Raw genomic sequence first — 27,588 nt, 5'->3', positions numbered from 1 at the left:
GCAGGTACTGCATAGACACAGTTAGGGCTCAGTTGGGTACTGTACAGTCACATTGTTGGCTCTGTGGACTGTGCATTGTAGCGCCAGTCTGGGCTCTACGGAGCAGGTACTGCATAGTCACAGTTAGGGCTCAGTTGGTACTGTGCAGTCACAGAGTTGGCTCTGTGGACTGTGTACTCGAGCGTCACAGTCTGGGCTCTACAGAGCGGGTACTGCATGGTCACAGTTAGGGCTTGTTTGGGTACTATACAGTCACAGTGTGGGCTCGGTGGATTGTGCATTGTAGCGTCAGTCTGGGCTTTATGGAGCGGGTACTGCATAGTCATAGTTAGGGCTTGTTTGGGTACAATACAGTCACAGTGTGGGCTCTGTGGACTGTCCATTGTAGCGTCACAGTCTGGGCTCTATGGAGCGGGTACTGCATAGTCACAGTTAAGGCCTGGTTGGGTACTGTGCAGTCACAGAGTTGGCTCTGTGGACTGTGTACTCGAGCGTCACAGTCTGGGCTCTACGGAGCAGGTACGGCATGGTCAAAGTTAGGGCTCGTTTGTGTACTGTACAGTGACAGTGTGGGCTCTGTGGATTGTGCATTGTAGTGTCAGTCTTGGCTTTATGGAGCGGGCACTGCATAGTCAAAGTTAGGGCTTGTTTGGGTACTATACAGTCACAGTGTGGGCTCTGTGGACTGTCCATTGTAGCATCACAGTCTGGGCTCCACAAAGCGAGTACTGCATAGTCACAGTTAGGGTTTGGTTGGGGGCTGTGCAGTCACAGAATTGGCTCTGTGAACTCTAGAGTCACAGTCTTGGCTCTACAGAGCGTGTACTGCATAGACTCAGTTAGGGCTTAGTTGGGTACTGTACAGTCACAGTGTGGGCTCTGTTGACTGTGACCTCTAGCGTCACAGTGCGGGATCTATGGAGCGGGTACTGCACGGTCATAGTCTGGACTCGGTTGGGTGATGCATAGTCACAGTTAGGGCTCGGTTGGGTACTGCATAGTCACAGTCTGGCCTCTACAGAGCGGTTACTGCACCTGGACTCGGTTGGATGCTGCATAGTCACAGCTCTGCAGTCTGGGATCAGTGGATTGGATACTGCACAGTAACAGTCTGTGCTAGTTGTATTTGGTACTGCATAGTCACAGTCTGGGCTCTACAGAGCGAGTACTGCATAGTCACAGTCTGGCCTCTACAGAGCAGGTACTGCACCTGGACTCGGTTGGATGCTGCATAGTCACAGCTCTGCAGTCTGGGATCAGTGGGTGGATTGGATACTGCAAGGCAAGTCTGTGCTAGATCTATTGGGCACTGTACAGTCACAGTCTGGGCTCTACAGAGTGGGTACTGCATGGTCACAGTTAGGGCTTGGTTGGGTACTGCACAGTCACAGTCTGGGCTCTACGGAGCGGGAACTACATAGTCACAGTCTGTGCTAGATCTATTGGACACTGCACAGTCACAGTCTGGGCTCTACGGGGCGGGTACTGCGCGGCCACAGTGTGTCTCGCTCAAGTCGTGATGTTTTAAGTAGTGTGCAATCCGCAGGCGGAAAGGTTCGCAGTGGGCGTGTCTGCCGTCAGTGGGAGTGGCTTTCTTTGGCCAATGAGCACCTGCTGCCGGCCAGGCCCTGAGAGCACAGAGTAAAAAAGTTTCATCCTGTGGCTGAAAGCTGCCAAAACACAGCAGCCCGCCCTGGAGCAGCAGCAGTGCCCGGAGCGCGGCCGCATCTGGAACAGCGAAGCCCTCCAGCCCCGCGGCAGCGTCCGCCCCCCGGACAGCTCCTGTAGTGAGCCTCTGCATCCGGAACCTCTGCACACATTAACCTCTGCATCCCGAACCCCTGCACACGTTTCTGCACCCCGACCCTCTGCACACTTCTAACCTCTGCACACATTAACCCCTGCACACATTAACCCCTGCATCCCGAGCCCCTGCACACGTTTCTGCACCCCGAGCCTCTGCACGCGTCTAACCTCTGCACCCGGCACCTCTGCACACATTAACCTCAGCACCCCGAGCCTCTGCACACTTCTAACCTCTACACCAGGAACATCTGCACACATTAACCTCTGCACCCTGAGCCCCTGCACACGTTTCTGCATCGTTAACATCTGCACACTTCTAACCTCTGCATGCAGAACATCTGCACACATTAACCTGTGCATCCTGAGCCCCTGCACACATTTCTGCATCCTTAACCTCTGCACACTTCTAATCTCTGCACCCGGAACCTCTGCACACGTTAACCTCTACATCCTGAGCCCCTGCACACATGTCTGCACACTGAACCTCTGCACGCATTTAATGTCTGCATGCATCGTGAACATCTGAACACCTCTGCCCCCCAAACCTCCGCACACTTCTAAACTCATTAGCCGTGCTTATCTGCGTCCAGATAGTGGCGAATTGACCCAGGGACCTTTGCACCCCCCAGAAGTTGCCCTGTTGCTTGTGGCCCCTATCTCCGTGTAACTCTCCGATTGCACCCACCCTTCGAGCCCAGGCATATTCACTAACAGAACACCGGTGCCCCTCCATCACCCGCCAGCGGTTGCCATGACCACCACAAATGGCACGTGTGAGAATGGGCAGCCCGAGGCGAAGATGCCCCCGCTGCCCCATCCCATCAGAAACCTGCCCGTCAAATACAGCAAGGTGAGTGGCCCTGCGGGGCAGTGCCCTCCGGCACCGAGGCCCCTGCCCAGGGGAGAGGCGTTGAATTATTAGAACCCCATTTCGAAATGGTTTGTGAAGTGTCTCGTGTGGAGGGGGGTGAGGGGGGTTTGTGGCGAGAGGAAGTAACCGGGTGCTCTACCGAAATATCTCAGTCGGCTGAGCACCTGCGGCTGAGACTTGTGCATACCCTGTAACTCACAGGAGTCAAAGCCGACGGAGTCGACTCCGCCCTTTATCTGCACGTAGTCCATACAATTCATTTGAAGTCTAACAACTAATGGCAAGTGCCAACAATCACATCCGTTTTCAGCAGAGGCACTAGAAGCGCCCAGGTTCAGAAGATTCTATGACAGTAATCCCAGACACTTAATTATATCAATGGAATCCTATTTTAAAATTACCGGTTTTTTTGTTGTTGCTTGAAATGTTAATTTAAGGTTACCGCCGGATACTGGCATGTTCTGTTGTGATGCACATTGGAAACTTCAATAAAACATGTAGTATTAAAAATAAAAAATAAATGACCGGATTCCCCCATCTCCAGCATATGTGCCCGACGACCTCTTATAGCGCCTACAGAAGCGCTGCTTCCTCGGCGCCGCAGTCAGCTTTCCCAGGCCCGCAGTCAGCTGTTCGCAAAAAGAGCTATACAGAACTTGTGGGTGAAACAGCATGTCCGCCCCCCAAAAAGCAAGAGTCTTCAAATACACACAGAGCCGTCCTGCATGGAGGCGCTAGGCGGTGTACATTTAGGATATATTAAGTTCGCGGAGCCCCCTTCCACCCGCCCCGCCCTGCTTGCTTTGGTGCTTGTCATTTCACCAAGACCGGTTGTCGTATGCCCGGACCGCCCACCTCCAGCTTCGTTTTCAATTAATGGGATATATTTCTGTATTTCGGAAGCCAGGACTGTTTGGGGTGCACCCCGGAGAGCAGTGCCTCCTATTTCTTTGGAAGACCAGTGCAGGAGGACGAGCCTTTTCTATGGTAGTTTATACTCCACTTGCTTTCGGACATTTCTATAGCGCTCAGGTATACCAAAGGCTTTCTTTGCGCTATGTGCCGAGCTGCCAATTGGAACAGAAAGCTCTTAAGTTAGAAGTTATTTGTTTATGTTGCAATTTATATAGCGCACCGAACCCGGAGGCATCTGGGCGCTGGAAGTTTGCTTCCGAGTTTCCTGATTTTAGGACCCCCTCTGTAGTCCGGACTAAGGAGAGCCCCTCTCGGTTTACAGAGAAGATGGAAGGCCAGGAACCCGAAATGCTGTAGTGTCAGAGGCCAGATTGTCCAACAAAGTTCCACCCAGTCCTCCTGTGTAGCCTTATGGTAACAGAGCACTTCAGCAAATATCGCGACGTAGCGGTAATGCAGCGTAATATACGGGCTAAAATACCCCCATCCCGGAAATAAGTAAATTAGAAGTCACGGAGGAGTTCTGTAATCTTTAAGTGTCACGAGGTCAAAGGCCAGCTGCGTCTTTAAGGCCCCTGAACCCCGCGAGGCCTTGCAATGCCCCCCTCTATGCACAGCATGGGGCATGGGTGCTGACTTTTGATTTTCAGTACCGGGGGCGAGATTACGTTTTTATTTAGCATTTGCCGAATCCCACGCCCACACATCTGAGGTAGTTAACACGGAGGTTCCAGTCGGCATCAATGCGCTATGATACGAAATGAAGCCCCACCGGCCCCAATGCGCGATGATACGAAATAAAGCCCCGCCGCTGAGCCTGGAACCGACCCTGAATGAATGAGAGTAGAACCAGCGATCCTCGGGTGTACGGGCCCCAGGGCCCCAGGGTTTGCAAGAAGTGGATACGAAACAGTATTAAACTGCAGGGTTGTCTGAAAAGGTGTCGGGGCATTTCGAAATTATGTTTTGCGGGGGGGGGGGGGGGACCTTGCCCACTGCTGGAAAAAACAGGCCAAAGTACTTGTGGGGTGCTTAAATTATAACGGAGTCAAAAAGAATGCAGAGAGGGTGTTAATAGCTGCAGATTCTCGTGGACAAGCAGCCAGCAGTGAGCTGAAACACTAAATGTCCACTGAAAAGCTATGAGTGTCTCTTTCACAGTAGAGTGTTAATGTTTAGGAAACCAAAGTAAAAATGCTACAAGGAGATAAGAAGTTTGCTGTGCACTACCAGAGGCAAAAGGTAGATGATGGTCTGAAGGCACCAGCAAAGGCAGCCACGCACACATTTCATTTCACCAATTATAGGAGCATGTTGCTGTGCCATAAGACTGCCAACGTGGAGCAGCTTCTCGGGAGAGCCTTCCGAGGCTCAGGGCCCATTTCAACTGAAAAGATTGAAAGGCACTGACGCCGTCCCTAGAAGGGGGGCAGGAATCTCTGGCCACAGAGCTGGGATGAACATCACAATGCCTGTGTGGTGTTTTCCCAGCCCCATTAGAAGGAGGGCTGCATAGGCCTTGCGCTTCCGGAAGCCGGTGGCTCTCCTGCACAGTTTGGAGGGTGGGAAATCCCTTCCTGGGTGCCTGTTTTGCGTGTATAATGCCTCTGGGGCAGAGGTTATATAACGTGCTTAATACCAAAGAGGTTTCTAAGCGCGGACCCGGGATTCAAACCTTTGTTGCTCTGCGTCGTCTTGCTCCCAAGACAAGCGCGTTGCCGCTGAGCTATACCACCCGGTTTTACACCATGAGGGGCCACTTCGAGCATCCGCCCCTCTGCACTTGCATTCCCCTCCCATCTCACTCCTCTTGTCAATGTCCCTCGATCATTTCACCACCCACCCTCTACCATCTCTCCCTCTACCTTTCCCCCATTGGTCTCTCCCTCTGCTCATCCCTCAAAGGCTTCATTTAGTTTCCCTTTGCACCATACACCTCTCTAATGTATAGTCCCTTAGCCTTCCTCCATCCCATCCCTCCTTCTCTCTCGCCACACATATGTCCTGATGCCCCATCATTCTCTCTTCCTTGCTTCTCCCTTCCCAATCCCAGTTACCACACACTCTAACTCTTTCTGCCGCTCTGATCCTATACGCCCCATGTTTCTCTTTCTAGCACACTCCTTGTCATTTCTCTCTCTAGCACACGCCTTGTCATTTCTCTCTCTAGCACACTCCTTGTCATTTCTCTCTCTAGCACACGCCTTGTCATTTCTCTCTCTAGCACACGCCTTGTCATTTCTCTCTCTAGCACACTCCTTGTCATTTCTCTCTCTAGCACACTCCTTGTCATTTCTCTCTCTAGCACACGCTTTGTCATTTCTCTCTCTCTAGCACACACCTTGTCATTTCTCTCTCTAGCACACGCTTTGTCATTTCTCTCTCTCTAGCTCACGCCTTGTCATTTCTCTCTACCACACGCCTTGTCATTTCTCTCTCTCTAGCACACTCCTTGTCATTTCTCTCTCTAGCACACTCCTTGTCATTTCTCTCTCTAGCACATGCCTTGTCATTTCTCTCTCTAGCACACGACTTGTCATGTCTATCTCTAGCACACTCCTTGTCATGTCTATCTCCAGCACACTCCTTGTCTTTCTCTCCCTTCCTCTTTATCTCCAGGTCTTTCCCTGCCTTTCTCTCTTTCCTTTCTACCCATCCTTCTCTCCATGTTTCCCTCTCTTCCATTCTGCACTGCCAGTTTTCTAAGCAGCTGGATCTTCTGGATGCACACAGTGTTCCACAGAAGGTGCATTAACATACAGAGCTATCTTAATGGCGTTTGAATCAGAGGCTTCTAGTGTAAAATAGCCAGGGACATGTGACCTGGGACAGTGTGAGTGCTTAAGGGAGGGAGAAAGAGAGACAGAAGTAAAATCTTGGGTTTGAGGTGTGGAGAGGCAAAGAAAGAGGGATGGCTGACAGGTGTTATGGCTCATAAAAAAGATTGATAAAGAAAAAGTCAGAAAAAAGAATGGAAGTAAAATCAGATGCAAAATGTCAAAGCTAGAAAAGTCAAACAAATGAAAGAGTAGAAAGTAAGAAACAGCAAACAAGAGAGCAGTGAGCAGGGCGAGCCCACTGTCCCCACAGTCATGGCTGAGGTGATATGCAGGCGGCCTTCCTACTTTGAAGTGAAGTGAGCAGCACTTGCTCATTTTGAAAGAGGCATCACCCACACCTGTGCGCAGCAGGTGCGGAGCCAGAAGCCATGCCATGCCCAGTGAGGGTATAAACAGTCACAGCTGGCCTGCCTTTTAAGAATGCCATTTTTGTTAGTTTCGTTTTTTCATCGCACTTGCAAAGATCCCCCTTGCAAATAATCTGCATAGGGGCAAAATGATCAGTGATCGAAGTGAGCGGGAACAGTCGGGAGCGGTGTTCCACTACTTTTATTTTTTTCTGTTTACCATGCCTCTACTTTTTACGACCATATTCCCCATTCTATGTAGAGGATTTCTGCATTCATGTCCTGTCCAAGTGTAAAGTTGTAATGGGAGCCTTAGTTACTAGTCACTTAGACTATTGCAATGCCCCGGCCGCAACACCTTGCCACATGTTGCACTACGCTTCCACCTGCCCTCTCTGGTGCCGAGACCAAAGTTCCACTGCTTTTTTCGGTACACTTCTACCACTGAAAATGATACTCCTGCCCCTGTTGTTCAAGGCTCCGCCTTCGCCCCTATGTACTCGGCGCCTACGACTTGGGTCGTGATGCTTTTCCTTTCAATTTGTTTTGCAGTGTTATTTGCTTGTGCTCTTTTTCGGGGTTCCTTGTGCCATTTTTATTTAATAATATATGGCATGCCAGACTCGCGTAGGACATCAAACCTGCGCTGCTCGGTACTGTCTTGTTTCCAAGCCAAACCCGCGCTGCACCCGAGCTACCCTCCCAGCCCCTTTCCACAGCCTCTTGGCACTTTGGCACCTGCAAGTGAAGGGGTTTGGCTGGAATCAGTGCTTAATTTGTGGGGGTGTTTGCCAGGGCTCAGCCCTGGCACTTATTTCTGCGCCTCGACACTTATTGTCTCGGACTCTGTTTGATTATGAAGGGGTGTTTTGGCAACTTTATTATTGGAACTGCCAGTCACCTAATCAATACCTGTAGAATCAGAGCAGCTTGTAAATGATTGTGTTTAGAGACACACTTAAACGTGGCTCATGTCAACACACAACGAGTATGTTATTTTATGTGCATGTTGATTGGCGTTTGAAAATCACACATCTGCCAGCAGTGAGTACATTTGTCAACCACAATAAGCCAGTGGGTGTTGCAGCTTTTTACCCCATATATGTTGACAGCATAGGGAGCAGCCGTGGGTGGTGGCAACAGTGGGCCGTAGCTGTCCATCCTGACGTGTCATGTGCACGGTAGAAAATATTTGAGCCCCGGCGCTTATTTTTTTTAAACAAATTTGGCACTGGTTGGAATGGGTGGGAGTGGGGAGGTAACAGGAGCACACCGTTGGCTGTTGCTGCAGTGTTGATGGTTGCGATCAGAAGGAAGAGTGCCCATGTATTGGTGCACATTAAGGGTCTTTCATGAGGGGGGGGTGTTCTGGTGAGGCCTCGCCTGGGCATACCTTGAGGTGTGTATGTTTAGAATCAAGTGTGAGTGTGTGCGCGGCCACAGTTGTGTTTATGTTTGTGGTACGTAAATTCACGTATCTCTCTTAACGTGGTAAATATATGAAACGTACTCATGCAAATATTTATTGAAATCATTAAGCTATGTTAATGCTAAAAATACTATATAGCAATTTTGTTTTAACACAGTCGAAATATATGCTACACTGTTGTTTACTATCCTGTGAAAAAGGGATTTGAAACCAGTTAATCCAGTGAAGTGCCAACCTTAAACAACACAGAACCACCCAAAAGAAATGTGAGTAAAGTGAGGTACGCCAAGGGCATTTAGCGTGGAGTGTTTCAGTGCCATAGAGACGTGGAGCAATGCAGGGCCATTCAGGGGGTGAGGCTGGGAAGTTATTGGGCAGTTAGTATTATTGCCTTTGCGCACGGTGGTGCCACTGGCCTTTTCCACCTGTCTGGCCCACCAATGCACAATGCATGGCAACAAGATGAATGCCACATTGAAAGCCTTTGGCACATGTAAATGTTGCAGGTGGACATTAAAGAAACATATATCAGACCTTCCCTTCCAAATGTCCAGACCTTCACCTTTCTCTCCATGTCTGCCACTGTTTCCTTACACTCAGTTCTCTGGCAGTTTCACATTTTTCACAATCTTCCCTTCTGACCCTGCATGCTTCTATCTCGATAGTTTTCTTTTTATTTTTAACAGTTCTCATTTTCTCTATCTCTCTGCCCAGTCCTCTTTTCTGCAGAGTGCCTCTTATTACCTCCATCTCGCCCACGTGTCTTTTCCCACAATTCAATTCCTGTTTGGTATTTTTTATATTTTTCGAATGTCTTCTCTGTCATGACTCTCGTTGGATCTTTTCTTTCATCTAACTTCTCTCTCTGCATATGCATACAAGCACCGCCGCCATGCAGGCACCCGGGCCTATTCTGTGCTGGGCACTTGCTGGGGCATTGAGGCAAGGTTTCTTAAAAGAGATGACTGCAAAGTCCCATCCCTGTCGCCCTGTGGGTGTTTTGAAACAGTTTTTGCTTCCTGTATAAGCGCCTAACAAGTGAACAATAAATAAATAAATAAATAAAATGTTGTAACCCCAGAAGCTTCACACAGCAGAAGTGTTTAAGGAGCTCATTTCAAGGAAGACGCCCTACCCTGGAGGCCCAGGTCCAGACTCCACCTAGCCCAGGGAGTGTGAGAGGGACTTGTCAATATATGAGAGAGAACTTTCAAAGTTGCAGACAGGAGAAGAGAGAGCATAACGTCTCCCTCCGATGCGATCACTAGAACGAGGCAGCTAAGCCATAGCAGGGTTGTCCAACTCCGGGCCTCAAGGACCAGAACCCCGACAGGTTTTCAGGATGGCCCTCATTAATATGCATGTATTTAGAATCAGTGTATGCATATGCACATTTATCTCATGAATATTAATGAGGGGTATCCTGAAAACCTGGCATGGACCTGGCCCTCGAGTTGGACAACCCTGTGGCAGCGGGCAAGACCTAAAGAAATAACAAGAAAGGAGTTTACCAACACTTGGCATAATGAATATAGCGAAGTGTGTCCGAGGAGGGAAAGGTGCGCATGGGACAGAACCGGAGCATGTAACGTACCAAAGGTGCTACCTTACAGAACGTGTGAGCCACTCTGGCTTATTTGTTTCATTGCCATCTCTTCAACGCCCCTTCTTCACTCATCACCCGCGCCCTCCTTCCTTGAGTTTGTAATTGAACACTGTCACTCTGGTTCTGAACCTTTAGCTTATCTCACCCCAGTGCTATCCTCATAATAACAATCATTTGTTTTTTATATAGCGCTTTAATATAAAGCACTTTCCATAGGGTGATATTTACGTGCATTACTATTGTTACCCAATCGAAATTGGTACTCATTTATCAACCTCGGAAGGATGAAAGGCAGAGTTGACCTTGCTGGGATTTGAACCTGCGACCTGCAGATCAAAGACAGATCACAGCAACGAGGGCTTAACCCGCAGAGCTATGTTACCAGTTGTCCTGTTACATTCACATTCACACTCCCCCAGCGCAGTTGCTCTTGCCACTATCACCAGAGTCATGCACTGTGGCAAATCCTTGGCGACCGAGCTAGGGTTCTTGGCTTTCACGACATCTGCGTGAAATTCAATTGTTTTGGTGGCGTGAAGCTTCCTGCACTTAACCTGAATTTGTTGATCGGAATTGAAATCGGAAGCACTGGGACAGATTGCCTGTCCACCTTTCAAGCGATCAAATGGACCAGGCATATCGTTCCCAGGTAGAGCTGCCCAAATATGGAAATTACTGAGGCAAGAGAAAAACCACTCAGCTCTCAGGAAAGCACTGAAGACGGGTACCTTTAAATAGTCGAATGAGTACTTAAGAAAAAGAAGCGGTACCCACCTGTCCCGTTCACAGTATGTATGCCCGGGTCTAAATGTATGTGCCCTGATGCCTGCGGGCTTCCACACAATATAAATAAATAAATAAATAAATAAATAAATGTCCTTTGCTCATCACCACCTTCACGTTCACAGTGACTTCTCCATGAACCCCAGCCACTCTTTAACAACTCCTATGGACCTTTTTGCTACTGGCCCTGATTTGATAAAGGCTTGTGGGAGCCGAAACGCGTAATCGAGTAGAGGGCTCGCACATTAGATTGTGCAAACAGATTGTGCCATTAAACAATCCAACTCTACACTGGCGCTGAGTCCTGGAGTTTTTTCATCTTTTCTGTTATTTGTGTGGACGGTATGGGCTCAGTATCCGTCCAAATCCAGTGACCTGCGACTATTTGGATGACAACAATATCCTAACTAATGCTTTTTCAATAATTAATTTACATAAGGGATTGGAAGGAGTCGCCTGCTGGAGCAACTTCAAACCAAATAAGCCCCCTTTTTAATGTTATTTTATTATTTAAAGTGTGGACCTAGCTTAAGGGCAGCAGAGCACAGGCGTGGGTAGCCAGTGGATGATGGGATGCCATCCATTAAGAGTAGTACACTACGGTGAGTTACCGTCTGTGCATTGGCCTGTCCATCCATTGGTATTAGTCCTTGGACCAGTTACGTAAAGAGGTGGCGACGTGTAAGCCACCACAGCTTCATTCAAAAGTTGGCACCATGCCAAATTAGTAAAGAGTGCCGACTGCACTCCAGCTGGCATGAGGGAAGAAGAACTCTTAACAACCCGCGCTTGAAGAAATCCTTGCATCTGCTCGGATTAAAGTTCTACTGCCTTGTCCACGACTGTTCCATGGGTATCTCTCCAAGGGAGAAACCTCTGAAAAACGTTATAACTTTGAGCAGAGCAACTGTTAAGAGGGGTACCTACGGATTCCCTGTGAGAATCAGCGAAGTAGGTCCGCTCCCTAAAGACTTGAAGGAACCGTCAATGTCTGTGGGTAGTTTGGGTTGTGCGTGATCTGGCACGATGACAAGTCTGAGGGGGTGGGTGACTCGTTTCAATAGGAGAGGAGCTTGTGTCGGCCTCTTCCCACAGGTGGACTGGCCTATGGGGATCTCTGGAGATTTCCCGGCAGGCCTCAGCAACCCGACCATCGGTGGACTGGCCTATGGGGATCGCTGGAGATTTCCCGGCAGGCCTCGGCACCCGGGCCAGGGGTGGACTGGCCTATGGGGATCGCTGGAGATTTCCCGGCAGGCCTCGGCACCCGGGCCAGGGGTGGACTGGCCTATGGGGATCGCTGGAGATTTCCCGGCAGGCCTCGGCACCCGGGCCAGGGGTGGACTGGCCTATGGGGATCGCTGGAGATTTCCCGGCAGGCCTCGGACACCCGGGCCAGGGGTGGACTGGCCTATGGGGATCTCTGGAGATTTCCCGGCCGGCCTCGGAACCCTGGGCCTCTTCTGTGGGGTAACCTATTTTATTTCCACATTTTCTCATAGGAAAAGGGTTGGGCTTGCTGAAAATGTGTAATATGGGGCCACTTTGAACATTGTTTCCAGGGCCCCTGTTAGTTGCCAGTCCACCTCTGCCTTTTCCGCTTCATTATTCAAGTGTGGCCCCTGATACTACACTGGAACGCTGCTATCGGGAACCCATGCTCTAAAGGACCTTTATTGATCAGGTCTTTTTCTCAGCACCTGTTGGTGGCACGGCGCGATTGCTCCTTAGAGTTGCCCACTCTGTAACAGCCAATTTCCTCATCACATTCTGAAAACTGGGGAACTGTTTAGTTACCACTTTCCAACCTTCCTCCCTCGATCATTACTGCGACTCTCTTTCCATTCCATTGACTCCTGCTGATTAGAAGGTGGGCCCCCAGCCTACTGTCTTCAGTTACATAAGAGTCCAGAATACAGAGCATTCAATAGATGCAAGTGTGGAAAATGGTGAATAACAGGCAACGTGGAATTGCGTAACATAACGATAACATATGCCGAAAGGCACCTAGACACGCACTCAGTCTCTCTCTCTCTCTCTCTCTCTCTCTCTCTCTCTCTCTCTCTGTGTCTCTCTCTCTTCTCCCTCTCTTTCTCTCCCTTTCTCTTTCTCTCTTATTTTAGAACACAGAGCATTCAAGCGATGCAGGTGGGAGAGAGGAGGACACTAAAAGACGCCGCGTAGAATTGCGTAACCTAAGATAAACATAAGGGACCTAGACACACACTCTGCCTCTCTCCTCTTTCTCTCTCCGTCTCAGTTTCCTTAAAACACAAAGCATTCAAAGATTCAGGCGGCAGAAAGGAGAGCGCCATAACACGCAGCCTAGTGTTGTGTACCAGAGGAATTGGGGATTTGCAATAACAATGTCCCACGTTAGCAGAGAATCTCGGGCCCATCAAAGACTCCCCAATGCAAAAACGGAAGGCTCCCCCATGTGGCAAAGTATACAGTCTTTTATTATCCAATACAGGCAGGGAGCATACAGGAAAACAGATCCCCAGCAATCTCAGCTCCTGAACCTGTGTCACACGTTTTTATTCACGAGTAACGTCACAAAAATAAGGTCCACCTCAAAACCTCCTGGTTGGTCAGCTTAGACTGGCTACATATAGGAACTATAGGGGTTACTGATTCTACTGGCTTCTGATATCAGGTGGCTCCGCCTAAGACTTCCCCCAACTGTGGCAAACAACACTGTTGCAGGGTCGCAGGAAGTCCATTGGCACATGCAACATTTTACACCCCCTCACAAATCGAGCTTCTGGATTGGCTAGGGAGGGTCCTCCCAGTCTGGGACCCCTTCTGGTCACAGAGCTCAGTGCACCTTTTCAAGGTGATGGGAAGGGACACGGAGGGCCGCGTGTTCCCTATGGTTGCTACTTGTCTCGTCACCTAGCCTGGGAGAGGGCCTGCAGGTTGTAGTTTCGGTGAGCAACACTTGTTCCATGGGCCCCACTGGCAGACACAAAGTGAGCCGGTCCAGAAAAGGTGGCAGTAACCTTTTACTGGCACCTTTATTTCTGGACCGGCTCACTTGTAATGAGGGCCTATAAAATACCCTGCAGTGCCTGGTGCTCCTGCTGCAGCAGAGGGAGCAAACTTGGTGAAATGCCAAGTACTGCGAGGCACCCCTGATGCAGCAGAGGGAGCAGACTTGGTGAAATGCCAAGTACTGCGAGGCACCCCTGATGCAGCAGAGGAAGCAGACTTGGTGAAATGCCAAGTACTGCGTGGCACCCCTGATGCAGCAGAGGGAGCAGACTTGGTGAAATGCCAAGTACTGCATGGCACCCCTGATGCAGCAGAGGGAACAGACTTGGTGAAATGCCAAGTACTGCATGCTGCCCCTGATGCAGCAGAGGAAGCAGACTTGGTGAAATGCCAAGTACTGCGTGGCACCGCTGATGCAGCAGAGGGAGCAAACCTGGTGAAATGCCAAGTACTGCGTGGCACCGCTGATGCAGCAGAGGGAGCAAACTTGGTGAAATGCCAAGTACTGCGAGGCACCCCTGATGCAGCAGAGGAAGCAGACTTGGTGAAATGCCAAGTACTCCGTGGCACCCCTGATGCAGCAGAGGGAGCAGACTTGGTGAAATGCCAAGTACTGCATGCTGCCCCTGATGCAGCAGAGGAAGCAGACTTGGTGAAATGCCAAGTACTGCGTGGCACCGCTGATGCAGCAGAGGGAACAGACTTGGTGAAATGCCAAGTACTGCATGCTGCCCCTGATGCAGCAGAGGGAACAGACTTGGTGAAATGCAAAGTACAGCGTGGCACCGTTGATGCAGCAGAGGGAACAGACTTGGTGAAATGCCAAGTACTGTGCGACACCGCTGATGCAGCAGAGGAAGCAGACTTGGTGAAATGCCAAGTACTGCATGGCACTGCTGATGCAGCAGAGGGAACAGACTTGGTGAAATGCCAAGTACTGCGTGGCACCGCTGATGCAGCAGAGGGAACAGACTTGCTGAAATGCCAAGTACTGCGTGTCACCGCTGATGCAGCAGAGGGAACAGACTTGGTGAAATGCCAAGTACTGCATGCTGCCCCTGATGCAGCAGAGGAAGCAGACTTGGTGAAATGCCAAGTACTGCGTGGCACCGCTGATGCAGCAGAGGGAGCAAACTTGGTGAAATGCAAAGTACACCGTGGCACCGCTGATGCAGCAGAGGGAACAGACTTGGTGAAATGCCAAGTAGTGTGAGGCACCTCTGATGCAGCAGAGGGAACAGACTTGGTGAAATGCCAAGTACTGTGTGGCACTGCTGATGCAGCAGAGGAAACAGACTTGGTGAAATGCCAAGTACTGTGTGGCACCGCTGATGCAGCAGAGGGAACAGACTTGGTGAAATGCCAAGTACTGCATGGGGCCCCTGATGCAGCAGAGGAAGCAGACTTGGTGAAATGCCAAGTACTGTGTGGCACCGCTGATGCAGCAGAGGAAGCAGACTTGGTGAAATGCCAAGTACTGCGTGGCACTGCTGATGCAGCAGAGGGAACAGACTTGGTGAAATGCCAAGTACTGCATGCTGCCCCTGATGCAGCAGAGGGAACAGACTTGGTGAAATGCAAAGTACAGCGTGGCACCGCTGATGCAGCAGAGGGAACAGACTTGGTGAAATGCCAAGTACTGCATGCTGCCCCTGATGCAGCAGAGGAAGCAGACTTGGTGAAATGCCAAGTACTGCGTGGCACCGCTGATGCAGCAGAGGGAGCAAACTTGGTGAAATGCCAAGTACTGCGTGGCACCCCTGATGCAGCAGAGGTAGCAAACTTGGTGAAATGCCAAGTACTGCGAGGCACCCCTGATGCAGCAGAGGAAGCAGACTTGGTCAAATGCCAAGTACTGCGAGGCACCCCTGATGCAGCAGAGGGAGCAGACTTGGTGAAATGCCAAGTACTGCGTGGCACCCCTGATGCAGCAGAGGGAGCAGACTTGGTGAAATGCCAAGTACTGCATGGCACCCCTGATGCAGCAGAGGGAACAGACTTGGTGAAATGCCAAGTACTGCATGCTGCCCCTGATGCAGCAGAGGAAGCAGACTTGGTGAAATGCCAAGTACTGCGTGGCACCGCTGATGCAGCAGAGGGAACAGACTTGGTGAAATGCCAAGTACTGCATGCTGCCCCTGATGTAGCAGAGGGAACAGACTTGGTGAAATGCAAAGTACAGCGTGGCACCGCTGATGCAGCAGAGGGAACAGACTTGGTGAAATGCCAAGTACTGTGCGACACCGCTGATGCAGCAGAGGAAGCAGACTTGGTGAAATGCCAAGTACTGCGTGGCACTGCTGATGCAGCAGAAGGAACAGACTTGGTGAAATGCCAAGTACTGCATGCTGCCCCTGATGTAGCAGAGGGAACAGACTTGGTGAAATGCAAAGTACAGCGTGGCACCGCTGATGCAGCAGAGGGAACAGACTTGGTGAAATGCCAAGTACTGTGCGACACCGCTGATGCAGCAGAGGAAGCAGACTTGGTGAAATGCCAAGTACTGCATGGCACCGCTGATGCAGCAGAGGGAACCGACTTGGTGAAATGCCAAGTACTGCGTGGCACCGCTGATGCAGCAGAGGGAACAGACTTGCTGAAATGCCAAGTACTGCGTGGCACCGCTGATTCAGCAGAGGGAACAGACTTGGTGAAATACCAAGTACTGCATGCTGCCCCTGATGCAGCAGAGGAAGCAGACTTGGTGAAATGCCAAGTACTGCGTGGCACCGCTGATGCAGCAGAGGGAGCAAACTTGGTGAAATGCAAAGTACACAGTGGCACCGCTGATGCAGCAGAGGGAACAGACTTGGTGAAATGCCAAGAACTGCGAGGCACCCCTGATGCAGCAGAGGGAGCAGACTTGGTGAAATGCCAAGTACTGCATGGGGCCCCTGATGCAGCAGAGGAAGCAGACTTGGTGAAATGCAAAGTACAGCGTGGCACCGCTGATGCAGCAGAGGGAGCAGACTTGGTGAAATGCCAAGTACTGTGTGGCACGGCTGATGCAGCAGAGGAAGCAGACTTGGTGAAATGCCAAGTACTGCGTGGCACCCCTGATGCAGCAGAGGGAGCAGACTTGGTGAAATGCCAAGTACTGCATGGGGCCCCTGATGCAGCAGAGGAAGCAGACTTGGTGAAATGCAAAGTACAGCGTGGCACCGCTGATGCAGCAGAGGGAACAGACTTGGTGAAATGCCAAGTACTGTGCGACACCGCTGATGCAGCAGAGGAAGCAGACTTGGTGAAATGCCAAGTACTGCATGGCACCGCTGATGCAGCAGAGGGAACAGACTTGGTGAAATGCCAAGTACTGCGTGGCACCGCTGATGCAGCAGAGGGAACAGACTTGGTGAAATGCCAAGTACTGCGTGGCACCGCTGATGCAGCAGAGGGAACAGACTTGGTGAAATGCCAAGTACTGCATGCTGCCCCTGATGCAGCAGAGGAAGCAGACTTGGTGAAATGCCAAGTACTGCGTGGCACCGCTGATGCAGCAGAGGGAGCAAACTTGGTGAAATGCAAAGTACACCGTGGCACCGCTGATGCAGCAGAGGGAACAGACTTGGTGAAATGCCAAGAACTGCGAGGCACCTCTGATGCAGCAGAGGGAACAGACTTGGTGAAATGCCAAGTACTGCGTGGCACTGCTGATGCAGCAGAGGAAACAGACTTGGTGAAATGCCAAGTACTGCGTGGCACCGCTGATGCAGCAGAGGGAACAGACTTGGTGAAATGCCAAGTACTGCATGGGGCCCCTGATGCAGCAGAGGAAGCAGACTTGGTGAAATGCCAAGTACTGTGTGGCACCGCTGATGCAGCAGAGGAAGCAGACTTGGTGAAATGCCAAGTACTGCATGCTGCCCCTGATGCAGCAGAGGGAACAGACTTGGTGAAATGCAAAGTACAGTGTGGCACCGCTGAGGCAGCAGAGGGAACAGACTTGGTGAAATGGCAAGTACTGCATGCTGCCCCTGATGCAGCAGAGGGAACAGACTTGGTGAAATGCCAAGTACTGTGTGGCACCGCTGATGCAGCAGATGAAGCAGACTTGTTGAAATGCCAAGTACTGTATGGCACCGCTGATGCAGCAGAGGGAACAGACTTGGTGAAATGCCAAGTACTGCGTGGCACTGCTGATGCAGCAGATGAAGCAGACTTGTTGAAATGCCAAGTACTGCATGGCACCGCTGATGCAGCAGAGGGAACAGACTTGGTGAAATGCCAAGTACTGCGTGGCACTGCTGATGCAGCAGAGGGAGCAGACTTGGTGAAATGCCAAGTACTGCGTGGCACTGCTGATGCAGCAGAGGGAACAGACTTGGTGAAATGCCAAGTAGTGCATGCTGCCCCTGATGCAGCAGAGGAAGCAGACTTTTTGAAATGCCAAGTACTGCGTGGCACTGCTGATGCAGCAGAGGGAGCAAACTTGGTGAAATGCCAAGTACTGCGTGGCACCGCTGATGCAACAGAGGGAACAGACTTGGTGAAATGCCAAGTACTGCATGGCACCGCTGATGCAGACGATGGAGAAGACTTGGTGAAATGCCAAGTACTGCATGGCACCCCTGGTGCAGCAGAGGAAGCAGACTTGGTGAAATGCCAAGTACTGCATGATGACCCTGATGCAGCAGAGGGAGCCGACTTGGTGAAATGCCAAGTACTGCGTGGCACCCCTGATGCAGCAGAGGAAGCAGACTTGGTGAAATGCCAAGTACTGCATGGGGCCCCTGATGCAGCAGAGGAAGCAGACTTGGTGAAATGCCAAGTAATGCATGCTGCCCCTGATGCAGCAGACTTGGTGAAATGCCAAGTACTGTGTGGCACCGCTGATGCAGCAGAGGAAGCAGACTTGGTGAAATGCCAAGTACTGTGTGGCACCGCTGATGCAGCAGAGGGAACAGACTTGGTGAAATGCCAAGTACTGCATGCTGCCCCTGATGCATCAGACTTGGTGAAATGCCAAGTACTGCGTGGCACCGCTGATGCAGCAGAGGAAGCAGACTTGGTGAAATGCCCTGCAGTGCATGGCACCCCTGATGCCGGAGAAGATCACATTCGGTGAAATGTCTGGTACTGCATGGGGCCCCTGATGCAGCAGACGGAGCAGACTTGGTGAAGTGCTGAGTGCTGCATGGCACCCCTGATGCAGCAGACGGAGCAGACTTGGTGAAGTGCTGAGTGCTGCATGGCACCCCTGATGCCGGAGAAGATCACATTCGGTGAAATGCCAGGCACTGCATGGGGCCCCTGATGCAGCAGAGGAAGCAGACTTGGTGAAATGCCCAGTTCTGCACTGCACCGTGTCCTTGGTATTGGCAGCGCCCCACCCTAAGGGTGGTAAAGACCCGCGGAAGTGTCTGCACTGCTCTCTGGGGAAACGAGTTGACCAGAGCGCAGATCCCGGCTCCCCGTGCATCTTAGAGAAGCCGTGTGATGCTGGGGAAATAATCGAAGCTGCTTTCCCGTGCGTCCATTACTGTATGCAGCACACGTGGAAGCACTTACCATGAAAACATCATTTCAAATCTCAGCTCTTGTTTTTTTGTGAAAGGGGTGGGTCGTACATTTACAAAAAGAATCGACTTTTAGCAGGAGAGCTGCGCACGGATACACCGCGAGAAGGGGGATTATGCGAGTGCTTTTTGGGCTAGTAAACACCTTGTCCCCCAAACGAACACCTTCTCCACAATCCCCAGGACGGCAGTCCCTCTGGCGTGCCACACTGACCCGCATGGGCAGGGCTACACCCAGGCTGGCAGCTGTGCGCTCAGTGCGTGTGTGATTAAAGTCAGACTGCTCTGTGCCCTGTGCCAAGGGCTGAAACACTGCCAACACTCCCAAACATTCTCATGTGCTCGCTTCGACATGAGCTGTCCGCCTTCCCTTCGGGGTCTGAGCGCTCACCAGGAACCACCAGCAGACGTACCCCCTGCCCCCACCGCTCTGCCAGGGATTGCAGAAGAACTCATCCTTGGGCCCTGGCTGAAGCTATAGTCTGCCTTCCCCCTCCCCCCACTGAAGAAAGGCCAGGTCCTCCAAGGAGGGGAGCAAGGTCCCTCCCCTAAACATCTCCCAGGGAACATACCCCAATTTAAAGGGGCATAGAAAATATAACTGTGTGAAAGGCGACTCCAGCGGGTGCTGGGGGCACTGATTGCTGCTGGTGAGGGCACACATGGTAGCATCTTCACCTGCCAAAGTGCCCACAGCAGATGCCCGGAATCACACAACAGGTGAAGGGTACTTTTGATGATATACCTCTGCCCACGGATCTGGGCATTCCCTGCAGCGCCCGCTTGGCACATGAAAGTGCCCACCGAGCGCATGTAGACCAGGATTGGTGCATGGCCCGGCCAGAACTGCTCGACAACCTTTTATGAGTACACCCTCGGCTTATCACACCCCTTGCACCTTTGTTGCTACCCTGCACCGTCACAATAAACACTTGTATGAAAATACGGAATGTCCTGTCAGTGCTTTAGGTGAAAATGTGTTTATCTGAAATGTGACAGCACACATGCCCTACACCACAACAGATTCCCCATTCAACTACCATCCACCCTACACCCGCCCCGCCAGGGTTCAGAGTGACTTGTGTCGCATCACATGCGTGGGGCTCTTTGACAGCTCCTTCGCAAACAGGAGTTGCTGAGAGCAGCGCCGTGGGGTTCCAGGCTGGGAGCCCTCTGTGGTGCTGACGGAGGTTGAGGGGTCAGACCCCTGGCCCGCGTGTGTTGCACGGCCAACTGAATTGTGTGGTTGATAGCCTCAGCAGTGGCAGATGAGGTGTCACTGTTCTCCGGCACTCTTTGTGTGAGTGTAGCAAGGGCGGCGGTGGCATGGCCGGTTAACCTGTCCATCCTTCGGCTGAACCCCTGCATGCACTCACGCATCAGGCGCCTTTCATGAAGCTGCTGGCGTGCAATAACGGACAGTTCAGACTTCTGCTTTTCAATGGCACGCAGCCATGCGTCCATTGTCCTCAGACTAGGCAGAGGCGGAGGGCTCTGTGGTTGTCCAGGACTATAGCATGCCGATGGGTAGGGCGTGTCATCTTCCTCCTCCTCATCGGTGGTGGCCACATGGGCCCTGCCTTGATAGCCTTGTGGCTGCAGTGCCTGCGGTGGTGTTGTGGGCACAGGAGGGACAGCAGCACCAAATCCCCACACTGGGGACTGGTCAGGCCTAGCAGAGGTAGCTCTTGGGGCTGGGTGTCTCTCCACTGACCGGTGGTGGGGGCGCTGACCACTAGTGTGGGGACGGCACCAGCCACAGGCACAGATGGTGTGCCACTTGCAGCAGTGGGTGGTGATGTTGGTGAGTGTGGTGATGGCAGAGGTCGTGATGGTGGTGGGACTGACACAGCTGATGGTGGTGGGGCTGACGCAGCTGATGGTGGTGGGGCTGATGCAGCGGATGGTGGTGGGGCTGATGCAGCTGATGGTGGTAGGGCTGATGCAGCTGATGGTGGTGGGGCTGATTAAGCTGATGGTGGTGGGGGTGATGCAGCAGATAGTGGTGGGGCTGAAGCAGCTGATGGTGGTGGGGCTGATGCAGCAGATAGTGGTGGGGCTGATGCAGCTGATGATGTTGGGGCTGATGCAGCTGATGGTGGTGGGGGTGATGCAGCGGATTGTGGTGGGGCTGATGCAGCGGATGGTGGTAGGGCTGATGCAGCTGATGGTGGTAGGGCTGATGCAGCTGATGGTGGTAGGGCTGATGCAGCTGATGGTGGTAGGGCTGATGCAGCAGATAGTGGTGGGGCTGATGCAGCTGATGGTGGTAGGGCTGATGCAGCTGATAGTGGTGGGGCTGATGCAGCTGATGGTGGTGGGGGTGATGCAGCAGATAGTGGTGGGGCTGAAGCAGCTGATGGTGGTGGGGCTGATGCAGCAGATAGTGGTGGGGCTGATGCAGCTGATGGTGTTCGGGCTGATGCAGCTGATGGTGGTGGGGGTGATGCAGCGGATTGTGGTGGGGCTGATGCAGCGGATGGTGGTAGGGCTGATGCAGCTGATGGTGGTAGGGCTGATGCAGCTGATGGTGGTAGGGCTGATGCAGCTGATGGTGGTAGGGCTGATGCAGCAGATAGTGGTGGGGCTGATGCAGCTGATGGTGTTGGGGCTGATGCAGCAGATTGTGGTGGCGCTGATGCAGCAGATTGTGGTGGCGCTGATGCAGCTGATGGTGGTGGGGCTGCTGCAGCTGATGGTGGTGTGGCTGATGCAGTGGATTGTGGTTGGGTTGATGGTGGGTGTGATGACCAGTAGCCCTTCCCTGCTGCCCGGGACTGCTGGCAAGGGGATGTGGCCTTAGCAGGTCTGGCTGCAGCTGCTGTCCCAGGTGTAGAGGTTCCAGCCCCATTGCTGCCTGTGGATTGTGTGCCTGTTGGGAAGAGATGTGCGTGCTGTTAGTCATCTGGGACTCATGTCTGTGGGCTTGCATTACACTCATGCAACATTATGTGTGTCCTGCTCTTTTCATGTGGCTTCTTTGGTGTGTTGGCTCCGATGTGTGCTCCTACATGTGTGTGGTGGGAGTGCACATTGCCTGTTGGTATGCCAAGGTGCCTTGTTGTTGTGTGTGCGGGGGGCCAACAATACATGTAATGGACTCCCTTGGCACACATGGGCGCTTATGTATCCATGTGTGGGGCTGTACATTTTAGCTATGGTGCTTGTGCATGGCTGCAGCTACCTGCATCCCCTGGAATGTGTTTGTGATATGGCCATTTGCTGTGACTGACATGTGCTGGACCAGTTCCCTTTCACATTAGGTGGTTATCTGCTTGGGGATGCATGTATTAGGACACAACATTTGCATTTATATGGGGTTTGTTGTACTTACCACCATTGCCTTGCGTCCCAGCTCCTGCCTCCGCTGCCCTGACTCCCCAATGCCTTTCATGTGTTGGATGGGGCTACACGTCTCCTCCCAGGGCACGAGGTGGAGGGCTGCCACCATCCCTCCTCTTTTGGTGCAAGATAAGGCTCTGTACCTACAGCCCCAGATCGTCCCACCCTTTCTGGCAGTCCCTGATTGTGAAGGGGACAGTCCCCACCGCTGTGACCCTTGTCACTACCTCCCGCCAAAAGGCAGACTTCTTCTGCTGATTGGTCTTCCTAAGGCTGGCCCCAAACAGTGCCTCTGAGAGCCGCACCACTGCATCCGCTAGTGCAGTCAACTCTGCTTCCGTAAATGTATGTTTTCTTAGGCAGAGGTCGGGCACCCGGGTCTTCTTGCTCTGAGACATGATGTTGGCAGTGGATGGCAGTAGAAAATGGGAGATTCGGGGTGGATTGAGTATTAAAGATGGCCGCTGGCGAACTTCCCGTTCCGGCGCTGCTGTTATTTCCAGTGGTGGTATTTCCAGCACCGGTAATTCCGTCAGTTTGGGTGCGGGTATCACCGGCGGATGTCTGCTGATGCCGGTAATACTGTCATGCCAGTATTACCATTTCTGCGGGGGGGGGTGCACACCTGAGGTCTCGTGATACGCTGTTATTTCCAGCAGTTGCCCTGCTGGTAATGGTATACCAGCATGACGGTTTAACAGCGTTTTACCAGCAATCTCGTAATGAGCAAGTTCATATACCAAACAAGAAACTAGAATGGGATTTACGGCCTATTTGAATGCAACATTTTGATTTTACTAAACAAGCTATCCAGAGAAAGGACATTATTGCTGTTATCTTTGCCTATTCTTGCATCAGCAACTATCACCAACAATAAGAATTCTGGAATATCCCTTTATACAATCAGTGGTAATGGAACACCATTCGCTAGAGAGACGATTTGAAAGGGTCCACCCAATGAAAAGAACAAGTTCCTCTTCTCCATCCCTGCATCATCAGCAGGCACCGGGAATAAGGTTTCCGGCCTGGAACCCTTTAGTTGATGATCTTTGGTGGTGTGACATCATAGTGACATTAATCCCTTGAGATACCTTTTAAGGGGGCTACCGAGTGAAAAGAAACAGTTCCTCTTCTCCTTTCTGATCCCTGAATCATTAACAGTCACTGAAATAAGGTTTCCTGCCTGGAACCAAGGAGCCATCAAGTAAAAAGAAAGAGTTCCTTTACACAATACTCAAGTCGTTATTGTGGCATCATACACTCAACAGAAGTAAGCTATGCTCTTGTTTTCCATTTGTAGTTCTGTTATAATGATTGTTTGCGCTGACGCTGTTGAGGGTGGCAGAGTTAGCGACAGAGTTACCGACAGAGTTAGTGACAGAGTTAGCGACAGAGTTAGCGGCAGAGTTAGTGATATATGATGACAACGGCTTTGCCACAATATTTAAATGTTGAGAACCAAGTTTTAAATGTTTATGTATCGACAAAACCTTTGCATATCGGAAGTTAGTGAGTAACTACTGATGATAACAAATTTGAGGCAATTATCAGGGAAGAACCACTTGCGCACGTCCAAAACAAAACCAAAACTACTGTTAACCTAATTATGCTACAACCAACAAAGCAGAGGATGATGCTGTAAGGCCCACTTGCCTCAAGAGTCCTACTTAAGTGGACAAGCAAACGCAACAAAGAGTTGTGGAGAAATTCTAAGTTCGCTTGTTTTGTCGAGGTAAAACTTCAGAGCACGTCTGACGTCTAGATTGTGTAAAACCCTCCCGGCATCGTTGGTGTAGAGGAGCATGTCAAACTGGCCGCTTCAGATGTCGGTTGAAATTCCATTTTCTACCTGCCTGAAGAGCTTTTGGATTGCTTTTAGCCCTTTGAAAAGGAACCTCGGCAGTGCCGATACTAGCAGACCTGGATCATCTTTCAGCCCTTTTGGTTTCTGCAGAAGTATTAGCCCTCAGTGAGGGAACCTCGGCAAGGCTGGTGTTTGAAAACTTGGGACCTTTGCACCCTTTCTTTGCCCACTCAGAAGGACCGGTACGATTGCAAGATTCTGTGTGGTAAAGCTTAGGGGCACGCCCGGTAGCCAGAGCTCCTAAATGGAGCTCCTCGATCCCGCTGGTCTTCGAAAGAGCCCCTGATTGGGTATCCCCAGGGTTTCCCCCCAGTACCTTTAGTCACTTGACAGGAAAACTCAAGATTAGGCTCAGTACGTTTAGTCCCAGATTGAGAAACCTTGGGAATCACCCAGGTCGAAGCAGCCCCAGAAGCTTTGGGCTGTGCAACGGTGCCCTACTGAAGTGATTAACTCCCTGCTTCAGCACGGAAGCAGGGAGTTAATCACCTCAATAGGGCGCCGATGATAAAGCAGCATGCGTCAGCCTTTGACAGGCTGTCTCATGCTGCGCAACGGCGCCCTATTCGAGTGATTTACTCCACGCTCCATCACGGAAGCAGGGAGTTAATCACCTCAATAGGGCGCCGATGATAAAGCAGCATGCGTCAGCCTTTGACAGGCTGTCTCATGCTGCGCATCGGCGCCCTATTCGAGTGATTTACTCCACGCTCCATCACGGGAGCAGGAAGTTAATCACTGAAATAGAGCGCAGCTGCTAGGCACCGCCCACACCTTGACCGGTGGGTGGAGGGGGGCCAGATTTGCTTTGCTCACCCCGTGCCATACAGGAGCTAAGGCACTAGGTTTATGACAAGGGGTGAACAGGATAATCACAGCAAATACATTAAACTACCCCAGGTCAGACTATAGTCCAAAAATAAGAATGGGGGCGTCATGCAGTGCCTTCTGGGCCAGACAGACTCCCACCTGTAGTCAGACTCACCTTCTGCACGCCTAGGCCAGCGATTGTAAGGCACAGCAACTAATTGCACTGCATTCCATGCTAGAAACGGGGTGCAAGGAATTCGCTTACGGGGACATAGGCTGCCTAAGGGGGAGGCCATTGTATTTGCTTCATGCTTGACATCATACACCCATGTAGTACATGCTTCCCACACTGAACTCAAATAGTACAACAGTCATTTACAAAGGCTGCATAATTTAAAACCCAACCGTGGAATTTTCCTGTGGCAGGGCGTTGAGCGAAAGCCAACATTTCAGGCCAAGCAGAGGCTCTTTCTGAGAAATGAGAAACAGCAACTCTAACAGATGTGTCTCCCTACCTTTCTGTGTATGTATTCATTGTGGCGCTTTAGAAAAATTCAAATAAATAAATAAACATTGCTAGGGCTATTTGTCGAGCTGGTGTCCAATGCATGTAGTCTATCTATCTATCTGTCTGTCTGTCTGTCTGTCTGTCTGTCTATCGCTCTACCTATTTATCTATCTGTCTGTCTATCTATTGTTCTATCTATGTTGGGGACTATCTATCTATCTATCTATCTATCTATCTATCTATCTATGTATCTATCTATTTTGGGGACTTCTATCTATCTATCTAAATATCTATTTATCTATATTTCTATCTATCCATCCATCTCTCTATCCATCTATTTATCTATCTGTCTGCCTATTTAAACCTCTATCTATTCTGGGGACTTTCGATCTATTTAAATATCTATCTATCTATCTATCTATCTATCTATCTATCTATCTCTCTACCTATTTATCTATCTGTCTGTCTATCTATTGTTCTATCTATGTTGGGGACTATCTATCTATCTATCTATCTATCTATCTATCTATCTATCCTTCCATCTCTCTATCTATCTATTCATCTGTCTATCTTTGAAGCTATCTATCTATCAATATATCTTTCTTTCTACCTTTGGGTCTTTCTATCTCTTTATCTTTGGGTCCATCTACCTATCTTTGAATCTATTGTTCTATTTATTTACAGCAAATGCAGGCTGCTAGCCTTGCCAATGCCAGCGAAGCTTAGTCCAAGGCAGGCTGCTGCGCTGACAGGGACTCAGTCAGGCACTCAGTCAGGAAGCAGCAGCACCAGTCGCAGGCACGGCGTAGGTCAGCTCCGCTGCGCAGCCCGCGGCAGGTGAATGGATCGCGGGAGCCAGGGGCTGGTAGGCACACTGGCAGCCGCAACGAGGTACGCTGGAGTCTCTGAGCGGCGCAGAGCAGCGGTTGGTAGGGAGGGCAGATCGGCACAGGCCGCCACAACACGTTCACAGACTGAGAGATGCTGGCGATACGCGTCACTGCAACGTGTCTGTAGCTACTCAGCTGTTCGGCCCGTTGCAGGACGCCACTGCGCCAGCTATCTCGCCATTATTCACGCCACTGCGTCTCCGCACACGCCTCCACTCGATTGGCTGGCGACTAGCGGTCTTTGGTGGCCAATCAGATGGAGGCATGGGCGGAGGAGCCGCAGCAACTCGCTGGGCATCTCCGGGCTAAACCCACTCAGGTCTGGTCCTGAGAAGGAGACTAATCTAAGAGAGAAAGCTAAGAGACAGTGGTCAGAGCTCACAAAGGAACGCTGGAAACCAGAGAAATCAAGAGCTGCTCAGGAAGTGTGTGCAGAGTGCCAGGAGAAAAGCTTCAGGCTGGAGGACATTGGAGTCACAGTTTCTAAAGCAAGCACCACGTGATAATGATTAAAGCAAATCATTGACAAAGTCAATCTCTCAAACGGGTGCATGCTGGAACGTGTAGTCTATATTTCCAAAGACACACAAAGAAAGAGAACTGTTGCATGCTAGCCTTGGAGTCACAGTTGCACAGACCACGTTGACAGATCCTACTCAAATTGAACCTGTGCACGCTGTTGCGAGCACTCCATTGAGAAAATGCACTCACCGAGAACTGTTTCCAGGTGCTGCTCGGAGTCAAAGTTCCTGTTGAGATTGAGAACGGATGCATTTTTGAACTTGAAATAAAAGTTCCCCAAACCACCATGAGAAATGATGGTCACCCGTGAGCTGTTGCACGCTGAAGCTTGGAGTAGTAACAACCACCAGACCAGATTTATAAAGTGCACTCACAGAGAACTGTTGCAATTCGAAACAGCTCGTCGCAGTCCGCAAACCACCTGGAGAAAGTGCACTGTTCCATGCTAGAACTTTGAGTTCAGAACAAGCCAAAAACAAATATAATTCTTCTGGCAACTAAGGACAGAAAGAGTAGAGTTCTTGACATCAATGAAAAAAACAAAT

General features: G+C 50.9%; 1 protein-coding gene across 2 annotated transcripts in view; it reads left to right on the top strand.

The window, feature by feature from the left end:
- Nucleotides 1-1,659: 1,659 nt before the first annotated feature.
- ALDH1A3 (aldehyde dehydrogenase 1 family member A3) overlaps nucleotides 1,660-27,588 on the top strand; it is a 205,120-nt gene continuing 179,191 nt past the window's right edge. Inside the window, exon 1 of one of the 2 annotated variants that reach the window (XM_069625028.1) lies at nucleotides 1,660-2,656. In XM_069625028.1, the coding sequence (XP_069481129.1) occupies nucleotides 2,558-2,656 (99 nt within the window). In that variant the 5' untranslated portion in view covers nucleotides 1,660-2,557. The remainder of the gene's footprint in view (nucleotides 2,657-27,588) is intronic. The other variant, XM_069625027.1, reaches the window with a different exon arrangement.

The sequence above is a fragment of the Ambystoma mexicanum genome, chromosome 11 (assembly GCF_040938575.1).
Source record: "Ambystoma mexicanum isolate Mex_15411 chromosome 11, UKY_AmexF1_1, whole genome shotgun sequence".
NCBI classification, from domain to species: domain Eukaryota; kingdom Metazoa; phylum Chordata; class Amphibia; order Caudata; family Ambystomatidae; genus Ambystoma; species Ambystoma mexicanum.
This window is presented reverse-complemented; position numbering and strand designations above follow the sequence as displayed.